The 13,289-nt window shown below is 40.8% G+C and overlaps 1 protein-coding gene across 1 annotated transcript; it reads right to left on the minus strand.

The window, feature by feature from the left end:
• Window positions 1-231: 231 nt before the first annotated feature.
• nrbp1 (nuclear receptor binding protein 1) lies at window positions 232-12,490 on the minus strand. Its single transcript, XM_034699022.1, has 18 exons — window positions 11,783-12,490; window positions 9,939-10,191; window positions 9,730-9,852; window positions 8,756-8,857; window positions 8,576-8,665; window positions 8,420-8,460; window positions 8,155-8,249; window positions 7,403-7,486; window positions 7,260-7,318; window positions 5,502-5,600; window positions 5,267-5,399; window positions 5,012-5,102; window positions 4,658-4,708; window positions 4,424-4,559; window positions 4,167-4,220; window positions 3,977-4,040; window positions 1,993-2,048; window positions 232-1,876 (listed from the first exon to the last, which is right to left on the minus strand). Exons 2-18 carry the CDS (start codon window positions 10,161-10,163, stop codon window positions 1,781-1,783), a joined length of 1,599 nt encoding a protein of 532 aa, XP_034554913.1. The 5' UTR covers window positions 10,164-10,191; window positions 11,783-12,490; the 3' UTR covers window positions 232-1,780.
• Window positions 12,491-13,289: the final 799 nt, after the last annotated feature.

Raw genomic sequence — 13,289 nt, forward strand, 5'->3', positions numbered from 1 at the left:
TTTCTATGCTGAAGTTGAAACACTTGCACTACTTTTCTTTGGTTTGCACTCTTCTCTGCGTGTACTTTAACATGTTGAAAACTGTATTAAAGAAGCAGACTTCTTGTACATGTAAGTTTACATTTCAGAATGAGGTTTATTGTTTGGTTTCAGGTGCTGATAGAAACTAACTCACAAACCAGCCGTGAACATGACAACACCAGACGACACAAAAAAGCAAACCGGAGGAGCTGAGAGTGTAAATTTTTATTTCAGGAAGTGAAAAAAGGGGGTAAATGCGTAGCAGAAACAGAGCAAAGTGTCCAGCATACAGTGTACAAGATGGTTACAAGCATGCCAGGCAGTCCCACACTTGTATCTTGCAGTATCTACACACCATCAGAAGGTAGTCACAGCATAGAGAGAAGACGAGACCGGAGCACATACCTAAAACTTTTATGACACCATATCCAATTCACCTAATATTCTCCTGTTATTGTGAAGGAGCCAGAGGCCACAGGACATTTCACACAGCATATAAAAGTGTACAGCAGTGCAAACTAGCGAGAGATCCCCAAACAGTTGACATAGAAGGGGAGAGGAGAGGGTCAGAGCTCAGAACTGAATATCTATATGGGAGGGCAAGTTTTAGCTCAGCCATGAAGGAAACCACAATTTCTAAATGAAGACCTAAACTTACATTTTTTAATCTGTATGATCAATTACTTGAATCTGTTACCGTCATCATTCAAATGACCATCAAACCAAGTCCAGAGGCAAGCTGTTGCATGCACACAGAAAAGCCTACATACAATTACCAAACAATCTTTGAGATCATGTGCTTTCACTGAAAAGCAACTCGCATGAATCCTCTCCTTCAAACACATTTTTTTGACGGACCTAGCCTTTAGAATAAGTGCTGCGATGGACTACTTTTTAAAATAGAAGCTACAGAAGCAGTTGGACCACATTTGAGTGCCGACACCCCCTTTTATAGAAAACCACAGTTTGATTGAAGGAGAGCAACGAAAGCATACATTCAAACAACCACCGGCCTTTAGTGCTGGAAGTGAAGTACAGTATACACTCAAGAAAAGATACACAAATAAATAGATTGACTTTTTTTCATATATTTCAGCCATAGCTCTTCAGATTGTGCTGCAGCTGCATGTTGTACAGTTACAGAGTTTTGAAGTAAAAGTGACATTGCGTCTGTTCACACGATGAATCGGAGTGTCACGGTAGGATGATACCTCACTTGCTGTTCAAGAGGAAGTTTAAAAGGACCAGACAACCAGAATTAACCTTACAACACCATAACACATACACTTCAGTATGCCGGGACAGAGGTTTTTTTATATAGACAAATATTTAACAGTTTTAAGTAAAAAGGTTTAAAATACAGTTTTAATACTGACTCAAGGAAGAAACGTCTGTTTTCTAATTGATTTGGCTCACCTCGATCATTTTCATCTATATTAGAAGTGAAAGAAATAAGCCAAAAATTGAAAACATTTGTAAATTCCTTTAAGTTGCAACTAGGGTTTCCTCTTTCACAAGAGAAGCAGATGGCTGTATTGGGTGGGAGAAAGAAAAAAAAAAAAAGATAGAAAGCAACAACCACTTAGTGGTAGCTTTTCCCACCAGAAGATACGACGACAGGCTGCAGGATCTGCAGCCAGACCAAGGCTTCCCTCCTCCGTCCTCGCAAAGCTTCCCTGCAACTCAGAGGTGAAGCAAAAAAAGCTAGTCCTGACGTAAAGAACGAGGAGGGATGAAAGAAGGCCGAGTGAGTCCTCCGCTACGAAGAAACAGTCACCGGATTGAGAGAACCATTCCGGCTGTAGAACTTTGAGAAGGCCTCTTCAAGAACGGATGCAAGTCGCGGCTGATCGCCCTGAAGAAGAAAAAAAACAGGCAGAGTGGTTAAGAAAAGTGTTCTCTCTTAAGCTTGGAAATGTTGTGGTTGTTCTGCCAGCACATAATAGATGAACAGTGATCGACCGCACTTACCTCACTGATGAATCCTAGCTGGACGAGCTCCACAGCCAGCTCATGCACGTTCTCATCTGAACAGGAACACAACGAAGTCAGAACACTGTAATGCTAGCAGGGTGTCAAGTTTCTGAGTTTGTTAACTGCATCTTGCACCATCCAATCCTGTGTGTTCTACCAGCATCCATATACAACGTACCAGCATCAAATGCTGCAAGGAGCAACAGGGTGATATGAGACACATTTCTACAAACAGCAGAAGGCAGCAGAATGTGAATGCACTGTGAAAGTGGCAATCCACCAAAATACCAGCAAGCTGATACTTAACCATAAAACACAACTCAAAAGTATCTATAAAAGCTTCATTGGGAAGAGTTTATCCAATGTGCTCTTGGACCTTTATGAGACACACCTCGTAAAAATGACCACTTGTAGAGAAACCTTCAAACTAAACCTGTTGATTGTGTTTTTCTACTGCAGTGTTGTGATAAACTCAGTATCCATAGGCTGATTTCAAACACACAAAGCTGTGTGAAGAAAAATAAAAGACAAAAATATGAGTAAATCATTTAAAGGAAAATTCAATGCCCAACAAAGCCCTTAATAGTATAACAAATGGCAGGAAAAGTCAAGTGTAAATATATAAAATTAGATTGACTAAAATGTAATTAAAAAATAAATGATTACGTGAATAAAGTAAATAAATAGGGCTGCACAATATTGGTACAATGTGCAGCTCCACAGGAAAATGTGGAAAGTACTTACACACACCCTCAAAAGTTTTGGGGTGCTTTTTGTTGCCAAATTTAAAAAAAATGAGCAAACAAAACGTAAAGTTTCAGAGGTGCCTGTGATTAAAACAGAGCATAGCGAGGTGCTCTGTTGGTCTACGATACGATACGATATACTTTATTGTCCCCGTAGGGAAATTTGTCTTTGACATCAATGCTGCACATGTTACCTGCTCCTTCAAAAATCCCCTCAATGACACAAGAACACATAAATAAATAAGAAAGAATACAATAAATAGTAAACATTCATACAACACACAGCATAGTTTTAAATAGAGAACTCAATAACACTGTCCCAACCCTCAGGTGTAAAGTAAACGATGCAGCATACCATCCTAGTTGTGCACCTTAGATGTAAATCTTCATTTCATTTCACTCCACCCCCCATTCTCCACTTTTTCCATCACTACTACTTTCAACTATCAAATAAAGTCCTCTCTTCAGCCTGCTACCCCCAAAAAAGAGGTGCTGGAGACCGGCCACCCCAACTGTCACTCCCGATGGTTAATTGTTTCTCACTGCTTTGGAATCATAGAGTGTATAAAATATGGACGTAGTATCCGCGATGTCACCCATCTGTTTCTGAAGCGCTGTTTTGAGGCCAATCGGCGGCGGCAGCCATATTGCTGCTGTTGAGCGATTGTGTGTCAGCTGTGCCTTTCATTGGTAGACTTGTAATCTCAATATCTTCTTAATTGCTGCATTAGAAAAAAATTTCCCCCCTCACAGCGTGTGCCGATGGAGAAATGAGCTATCCAGACTAAACTCGTATTTTGTACCAGGCTGTAAACGTGTTTATTTCTGCTGTAAAGATCCTCTTTTTGAATTGGTGTGTATGTGGTTTCCGGTACTTCTGGAGCCAGCCTCAAGTGGATCCTCGATGAACTGCAGTTTTTAGCACTTCCGCATATGACTCATATTTTTATGCTGCTTGGCTGTTAAATACTTTATCCTGACTGGTCAAAACTCCACAACAACCGTTGTTAATTCAAATCAGCAAAAAAAATGCAAAGCCTGAAGAGCTACCATCTGTGATAGGGAGCAAGATCCTTTTCTGCAATCCATCCAAACCCTGGATGCATGGGCTCCTCTCCAGTACACATCAACCCCTACTTATTATACACCCCAGTACAAAATTCAGAAATTTGAGAGTGACAGTTTGAGTGCATTGTCAACCACTCAAGCTATATTTAAGATATCAAGATACTCACTTGGTAACAAGTCACAGCTTAAGTGCCTGTTCAGTTTATCTTCAAGTTTCAACAACAGGGTCAGCTGAAAGGCAAAAGAGACAAGCTGATTAAAAGTCAAGTGAAACATGAAGCAAAGATACGATGAGGCACCAAGAGGCAGAGACGTGAGGTTATCTTCATCACACGGACAGAAGGAAGTGAAACTCACATGATGCTTGGCGCCCTCATCCACAGGTTCAATGTTACACTGCATCTGAAGGACCTGAGAAGGAACAAACCATTGCAACACAGTGTGTTTGACGTCAACAAGCAGATTAAGATTACAGTGTCATAGTGATTCTGTTGTGCTAGTCCTCTATTATGAAGGTGGACTAAATTTTGTTTCTAAGCACTCAATTCTTGAGAAAAGTGAGGGTGCAGAGTAACGTGTAAGACTAGAACATGGTAGGATTTGTTGACTCTAACCTTCCTGGTCTCGAGCTCTGCAGGCTCAGGAGTCGGGGTTTTCACTGAGGGGGGCACTATGGGGGACTTCACTGTCTCCTGCTGGGGTTGTTGAGGACATGGTATCCCGAACGCCGTCAGAGGATAGATCCCGTTCCTGAAACATCACAAACAAAAACAAGAAAGCTTCAGGCCAACTGCGACCTGTCTAAAGGCCCTGAATCCTGGAGATTACGCTTTCAACTGTTGTCTTACCTTACATCTTCCAAGAACTTGTCCAGCTCAAGTGCAGGAAACTGAGAGAGCCTGATGAAAGAGATATCATCTGTTATACAAGCTGAATAATCCTAGTGTTGCCAAATCTTCGAACTCCATTCAAAACCCCAGCTAGTTGTTAACATTTACTCTCAGTCCCTTAAAGCAGGTAAGTTTGGGGAATGCATGCAGTGTTAGGGTGGAATCAGACAAATATATCTGATCAGAATAAAATGCTGACCATCATTCTATTCAAAGAAAACCACAGCAACATTTCCAAACATGTCCCTGGAGTTCTCATCTCCTTATCTTTGTACATCAGGTTTATGTGTTCTTTGTTTTTTTAGTTCTTACTTCATCTGAACTCCATCCTTGGCTTCGACAATCACCAAGTTTGGGTCCATGTTCTTTGTCATCTCTTCTAACGCATTTTCTGGAATCATATCTGCAGGTCAACAAAGATGACAACAATCAGTTTACATAACGTATTCATTCATGTTTGGTAGTTTTCCTTTAACAGCTAGGTCAACCAACGCCCTGAAACTGCTGGTCTAACTTTGGTTTGAACGCTGAGCCACTTTGTGTTTGTCTGCGTGTGTTGTCACTCACGCTGGTGGCTGACGATGCAGTGTGCGGCCAGCAGCTTCAGTAAGGGCACCTCGAACAAGGCCTGGTGAAACAGCAGCTCCCTGGCTGTAGGTCGCTTGCTGGGATCCACCTCCAGACACTTTTGGATAAACTCCTGAAAATAATTAATCAGAAGAAGAAAAAAAAACCTTCAAGCTGGGGATTTATCTTCCAAAGAGCCATACAGGTCATATATGATTCCTTTCTACTCACTCACCCGTTGCAATGTGTCCTCTAGGGACTGAATGGCACTGTTTATGGCTTCTTGGGACACATAAGATGAATCTCCATTACTCTGGATTTCCAACACAGCCATCTGAGGATGTGATTGGACGAAAACAGGCATCATTTGAAGTGAATCATGAATGCAAACACAAAGTTCAGCCAACAGCAGCCAGACTCATGTTACGCAATTTCCACAGGGTCAATCATCATTGAAGACTAGATGGCGTCAAGTGTTTCTACAGACATACTTCTTTCATCCCGGTCTTTCTTTGTTCAACCTTAAAGAGGGGTATTATGCTTTCTCATATTTCAAACACAGATATAAAGTAACAATGTTGGAAGTCAATACTAAACATGTGCATTTTCTAATTGCTAGGTATTCATATCTTGTAGGAACACCTGACTTTTTGAGTCTACGCGGCCCGTTCTGAAAATACCCCGAGATCTTCACGAGACCTTCACGAGACTTCCTGAAATGATGAGGTCATACCATAAGGATCACCTAACTGGTTTATGTATGCTGCTGGCACAGCAGAACATCACTGCCCAAAGCTCTGCCCCCAACAAGCCTCCTGAGGGCTAGCCAATCAGAGCAAAGGGGGTTTGTGGAGTGAGGCGCCTTAAAGAGGCAGCAGCTAAAATGAAGTGTTTCAGACAAAGGCTGAAATAAGTACCAGAGAGACAGAATAAAGCCTGAAAAAAAGCACAATACCCCTTCTTTAGAATTTGTTCAGTTGTATTGAGTTTAGTCTGGGAGAAAAAACTGAACCACGATTTTATGCATGGAGAGGCCAAGTCAGAAACTCCCTGCAGACTGCTCCTAAACTATGGAACAGCCTGCCGGAGGATCTGAGAGGAGCTGATAGAGATATTGAGATTTTTAAATGTAAACTAAAAACATATTTATTCAGTCTGACTTTTATGTAGGGTTTAACAATTGTATTACTTACCTTTTACTGTAATATTGATTTAAATGTTACTTTATTATTTTAGTTATTTTAAATGGTATCTTATTCTATTTTTATTTATTTATTTTATTTATCTACTCAGTTTTATTGATATTTTTAGCCGTAGTTTAATTTTCAACTCTTATCCTTACCCTTTTAAAAACAATTTTAACTATTTGTATTCTTAATTTTGATGCTTTAACTTATTTTAATTACACATATTTTATTGTTGGTGTGCATTAGTCTCTATTTTATTTTATTTTATGTTATTTTTATTTTAATGTTTACTATATTATTATTATTATTATTATTACTACTATTATTATTATTATTATTATTATTATTATTATTATTATTATTATCCCCTAATATGTCTGGCCATTGTTTTATTTCAGCTTCTTTCTTGTTTTTCAATCGCTGAAAAGCACCTTTGGTTGCATTTGATTTGTATGAAAGGTGCTATATAAGTAAAGCTTGATTGATTGATTGTGATTTGGACCAACTGTTGCTTTTTGTGGCATTATAACAACTAGCAAGAGCAAAGTGTGCAGGTTTTGCTCCTTTAGTAAGAATAAGAACATTGGATAACAGGATGAAAGAGGCCTGCCTGGTGTTTCCAACATCTAAAGACTTAACATGTGAACGACCCTTAATCAAGTCTAAAGCAGGGATTACATATTTAACAAAGATGAGCTGACATATAAACCACTAGTACATAACCTATCAAAGATCTCTTACATAAACAAAAATGAGTGATTCTTTGTGTTATTGTGTGACCAGAGCAGAACAAGCCGTCCTCTCACCTCTAAGGCGCACATTCCAAAGGAATAGATATCCACGGCTGTGGTTACATTGGCAACAGCTGGAGGCAGAAAGAAGCAGATCAGAATCACAGAAACACTACAGCACAGTGTGACGCTGTCAGAGACACATCACAGCCTCTTACCTCCATACTCTGGAGCAAAGAAGTGAAGGCTCTTCTGTTCTTCCCGACAGGTTTTCACATGGTTATTGATGGTGTCTGGGGCAACTGAAACAGAAGAGGGGGAGGGAGTTTTATTAAAGCACTTATTCATGTCTTAGTGCTTATAGTAAAAATTAGGTTTTGTGTGTATTAGAAAACAACAATTTGAATTAAGAGTAGGGTTGCAAAGGGGTGGAAGATTTCCAGTAAATTTCCATTGGAAGTTAAGATGGGGAATTTTGGATATATTCAAAATTGGAAGCTTTCCATGGGAATTAACTGAGAATTGAGGGTACTTTAATGGAAAGGTATTATATTCAAGCATAAATATTTATTTTGCTATAAGCAGACATCCATCCAAAATAGAAATCATCTGTGCATGTGATGGAGGAATGCACAGTGCATGTAGGGGGCGTGGTCTCAATAGCTCTGCAGACAGTAGTGTGCTATGAGCATGTGATTGAGGAATAGCATAGATATTCAACTGTACTTGCATGAAATCTGGTTGTTTTAGTCAGGATTATGCTAAAATATATTTTTCCCAACTTTATTTAAGTTCCCTTATTAAGAGCCAACCTTCAATTTAGTACATTCCTGGTTTATTCCCGTTAATTCCCATGGAAAGTTTCCAACTTTGAAAATTCCCAGAATTTTGCAACCCTAATTAAGAGGGATAAAGTAACACTGGCTTCATGCTGTACTGGAAGATATCTGTTGCTTTAACTGATGTCTACCTGAGCCTATCTTGATGAGGCCATTGTGCTGGATGAAGATGGTGTCACATGTCAGGTTGCCATGGATAATAGGAGGTTCACATGAGTGTAGGTAGCTGGAGGCAAATAAACAAGGGTAAAGTCAAACATTTTAGAAAAGTCAAAAATACATTTCATCAGTTTAACTCGTAGTGCAGTTGAAGTCAGTATATCTTAGCATCTGAACTGTCAATTTGGTCAGTGCACCAAACTACTGTTAATTAAGTGAACCTTTTGTTTGTCTTACCTGAGAGCAGACAGTATCTGTGTGCACCAGCGCTTCCAAGCCTGTAAAACAACAAATGTTACTAAAACATAACTGAAATGTGAAAAACAGAAACTCCTCAGTGTCATTTATGTTTCTATCTAAACCTGCTGTCATGTGGTAGCAGAGATTTCCCACCTTCTCATTCATGGTCTTGTGGTTTTTCTTTGTCTTTTTCAAGAACTGTTTGAGACTTCCCGAGGACATGTACTCAGTGATGAAAATCACCTGCAGACAAAAAAAAAAAATCAAACACATTATAACTTTTCATCTCTCATAGAATCTGATGGGCAGTTCTTTGACATGATTGTGTCTTACCCTCGCTCTGTTCTCTTTGACATCGGCCCAGTACTTGTGAAACTTCACAATGTTAAGATGCTCCAGCTGGATCAGATTGTCAAAAACTGCTTTGACCTTTTCCTGTTGGAGAAAATAAATTAGATGAAGACAAATACATCATGTTAAATATTTTAACTGTAGCATGACAAAAGTAGTGCTGTTAAAGCTTTTTTTCATATGGTTAAAATTGGGATTTTGCAAACAAGTTGAACAATTCAGCTCAAGTGATCTTATTTCATCACAACATATTCATTTTCAGAAGCATGGACTGGCTGTGGAACAGTCTCTTCTAAGAGTGAGATCAAATGTTCAACTCTCAGCTGTAAAAGCAATCGCGTTGCTTTAATGCAGATAGACCATTAACAATTGAATGACTCATATAAATATTAAACGCTAAATTAATCTGGGTGCTCATGATTTGTGATATGCATTTGAAAATACAAATGCTGCCTTTTACAACAGTTTTGAACTCTAAGCAGTTCAAACCAAAGCAGCTGAGAGTAAGAGACCTTTCTAAGAACCGATCAGTAGCTGCCTTTTACAGAAATATGACCTCATCTTTTAGTTTTTTATCAGTGAAAGTCAATAACAGGCTGGATAACTGATCCCTAACTGAGGTAAAACCATCAAACTGGATGCCGGAAATGCCAAAAGCAGCATGCAAGAGAGAGCTTTAAATACCTCTCCTTCTGATCTGCTTACTTCCTCCTTCGCCTCCAAATTTCTAAAATGTTTACTGTGGACAAGTACTGGAACTAGACTGACCACTTTAAGCTCAAGGAGATTAAAACCAAAGGAAGCCAGGAAAACCTGAATGCAGAAAATTAACTCAATGCACCAAAAAATACAATCCCCTTGCAGACTAAATCAGTTGTTATACGTGTCATTGTTATTGAGGAGCACACAGCTCTGTCGTACACATGTGACTGCATCGGGCCTGGTCATGCACTCACCTCCTGTAGTTTGAAATTTTTCCTTTCTGAGAACATGACCTCATTCCACACCACCTCAACTCCTTCTTCTGTGTCCATGGCCAAGTAAGCATTATCGATCCCAGGGACATTGCGCTGATTCACCTTCAGATGCAAAACAAAGTAATGCATCAACTTTTATCTTGACCAAAGAAAGCCAAACTTGGCTCCTCTGCTCACACATCACCTACCTCTTCTCTACGTTTCTGCCAGCGCCCACATGGGCTTTCCTCCAGAATCTCTGACTCATCTTCACTCTCCTCTTCCTCATCCTCTGTGGCTGCAGTAGCTTGAGGCTGGGTAACCATAGACACCGGAGGTGACACAGATGACACTTGGCCTGTGGCAGCAGCTGCGGAATCTGGCTTCCCGTCCTGGACAGTGTCCGAGGCCTGTTTGTTCTCTCCCTCAGACATCCTCTGTATTGTCAGGCCCAACAGCCAGCTGTGAGACACACAGTGAAGCCCAAACACAAGTTCACACTGACAGTCTGTGACACTGTCTGAGAAAGTGCTGCAATTAAAGCTGCTGTTGGTAGTCGTGACATAAACATCAGTTCGGAGAGAGATTTCGAATGTCAACCATGACTGTATAAAATATGGACGTAGGATCCATGACGTCACCCATCTGTGTCTGAAGCGCTGTTTTGAGACCAGTCGGTGGCAGCCATATTGCTGCTGTCGAGCGATTGTGACGTAAAGAGGCGGGCTTTGAGCCTCCTAGCCAACAGCTACAGTGTTCCCGCCTGTCAATCAAGTCAGCTGTGCCTCTCATTGGAAGACTTGTAATCTCAATATCTTCAAAATTGTCGCGTTAGAAAAAAAATTCACCCCCTATACAGTGTGTGCCGATCGAGAAATTAGCTATCCAGACTACACTCGTCTTTAGTTCCAGGCTGTAAACATGTTTATTTCTGCTGTAAAGATCATCTTTTTTGAATTAGTGTGTATGTGGTTTCCGGTACTTCCTGAGCCAGACTCAAGCGGATCCTCGATGAACTGCAGATTTTAGCACTTCCGCATTGGACTCATATTTTTAGACCGAAGGTTGCCGCTTGATGTCAACGCTATCCCTCCCCTCTCTGCTGTCGTAACCCCGCCCACAAAAGATTGTTGTACGCGTTCTATATAGGGGTGCATCTCGCTCGACTGGAGGTGAAGCTTTCAGCAGTGTGTCTACCCCCTGGTGGTTGGCTGCAGTATAGGTAAAAAAATCCATCAGTCAAGCTTTAAAAAATAAATACTCGTCGTACGAATGTTTCTCACATCCGTATGCTGTGGTGATATGTAGTTAGTATTTGACTGTTTTGTGTTGAAGGCCTCTTTTTTCTTAAGCATTTCTTTTTTGTTAGTTATTAGAGTTTAAAAAACAGGGTTTTACTTCCAGGTTTGCTTTGATTCACAGCCACCGTAGAGGGAAACTTCAAAGTCTTGTGACGCTATGCTGTAGGGTGGAGCTCGTTACAGTGGCTTCGCAGGCTCTGGCTGCACAATGGCTGCGCCCAGGAGCGGGATTTTTTGGCTTCAGAACCGTACAACGGAAAGAGGCCATTTTTATTTACAGTCTATGGTTCTATAAGGAAGTAGTGGCTTCCCAGTGGGGCCGCCACTTGACCAATCAGGACAGAGGATTGGAGATTAGCTATGATTGGTCCGTGATAACGGGTACGAGGGGAATAATAACATTTATTTATACAAAGGCATTGGACAACACAGAGATTTCGCAATAGTCTCAAATTACTCCAATTACAGATGAGTACCAATGGGTATTATGATCTTTTATCCAAACCCAGCAGAAAAAAAATCACATTTTTTACACCATTCCTACGAACAGCAGCTTTAAACATGTCATTATCACACAGTAGAATATAGCTGAACAGAGACAGTGGTATGCACTTGGTAGCTGTACCTGGATAACATGTATACAGCAGAAGAATAAGGGTGAAGACTTTACAGAAGTTATCTAATGTAGCCCTCTGCAGGAAAGGCCAGAAAGAACCAGATCACAGCGTTAAAAAAGATTTGTTTGAACATACGTGTTAAAAACAGGAAATATGACGATGCCAGCTCCAGCTTCACAGACTCCCACCGTCGCAGACTGATCCCGGAGTATTATTTGTTTATCTTTGTTATAAATCTTCTTCCTCAGCTGAGTTCTAGCTCTGTGATGCTGCTAAGCTAGCACCTTGGTGACGGTCCGTTAGTATCGTAATGACAGAAGATAGCAGAAGAAACAACCGAGGAGAATATAACAGCGGTCCCAGGAGCGGCCTTGTTCACTTTAACCATTAATGTCTCCCAGTGTTTGACTCTGTGGCCAGCTGACTAGCTTAGTTTGTTCGCGGCAGCTAGCTAGCGCCAGTGTTAGCAGCCCACCGCCCCTCACTGCTCCTCAAGAAGACTCCAGCTCTCTGCTAATGTGGGTCAACTATTCAATATGTCCAAGCTCCTAGACTCGTTTACTGATGAATAACATCACTGAGGTTCACAGGAACTCGACAGAACAAACAAAGGGAGGTTAATGATATCATTAGCTTGATATCCTCGAACACAGCGGCGGACTGACTTCAAGCTAGCGTCACATTGAGCCTGATATGATGGCGACAACTTCCAGATGCACACTGCACTGCGAGCACGGTCACGGCAGGACCGAGCATGGTTGCCAGATACAGTCTTTCCCATCCCCCGTTCTCATGGTATCATGTGTTAGGAGAATTCAGCAGGCCTAAGTAAGTATGTTTTGATTTGTGTTAGCAGTAATGCATTGTGGGGAGGGGGAATACTGTTTATATCGTAGTAAAGTATGATATCATTGTATGTGTATTTAAAACATGAGCATTAAAAACGTTAAGTTGTGAGTGTGTAGGAAATTCACCTAGACAGTAATATGGATCTGGCATTTTATCTTGTGTCAGAATTTTGTTTTCCACGTTTTTTATTTTGGTTATCAAACAATAGCACCTGAAGGTTGATTCCACGTCTGACAAATGTTATCAGAATAGTAAAGGATAAAAAAAATTGATTGTTTAGGGCCTATTGGTTCATCATCCAAAGTCCTCAATAAACTCCAGTACATCCAAAACTCAGCTGCCCATCTACTCACTCAATCCCGTTCCCATGATCACATCACCCCTGTCCTCCAAGTCCTCAACTGGCTTCCAGTCCCCCAACGCATTCACTTCAAACTCCTCCTCCTGACCTACAAAGCCCTCCATCACCTGACCCCCCTCCTATCTCACTGACTTGCTTCACCCTCACAACCCCTCCCGTGGTCTCAGCTCCTCCAATGAAAACCTCCTCTCCCCACCCTGTAGGACCAAGCCCCGAACCTGGGGCGACAGGGCTTACTCCATTGTTTCCCCCGTCCTCTGGAACGCCCACGCCAAACTCATAAGCAACTCCACTGACCTACAAACGTTCAAATCCCAGCTCAAAACTCACCTCTTCAGAACTGCTTTTAACACTTTGGGAAGTGTCTATGAGTTTTTTTATCTATATAAATCAAATGTATTATTATTATTATTATTATTATTATTATTATTA

The sequence above is a fragment of the Notolabrus celidotus genome, chromosome 13 (genome assembly GCF_009762535.1).
Source record: "Notolabrus celidotus isolate fNotCel1 chromosome 13, fNotCel1.pri, whole genome shotgun sequence".
NCBI classification, from domain to species: Eukaryota; Metazoa; Chordata; class Actinopteri; order Labriformes; family Labridae; genus Notolabrus; species Notolabrus celidotus.

Bases quoted from the DNA above. Each gene is read 5' to 3' on its own strand.
- nrbp1 (XM_034699022.1), bottom strand. From the start codon at position 10,163: ATGTCTGAGGGAGAGAACAAACAGGCCTCGGACACTGTCCAGGACGGG. The intron at 5,103-5,266 runs GTGAGTGACAAC...GTTGACCTGCAG, and splicing joins CTGCATCGTCAGCCACCAGC to ATATGATTCCAGAAAATGCG. The intron at 2,049-3,976 runs GTGAGTATCTTG...GTTCCTGTTCAG, and splicing joins AAGCTGTGACTTGTTACCAA to ATGAGAACGTGCATGAGCTG.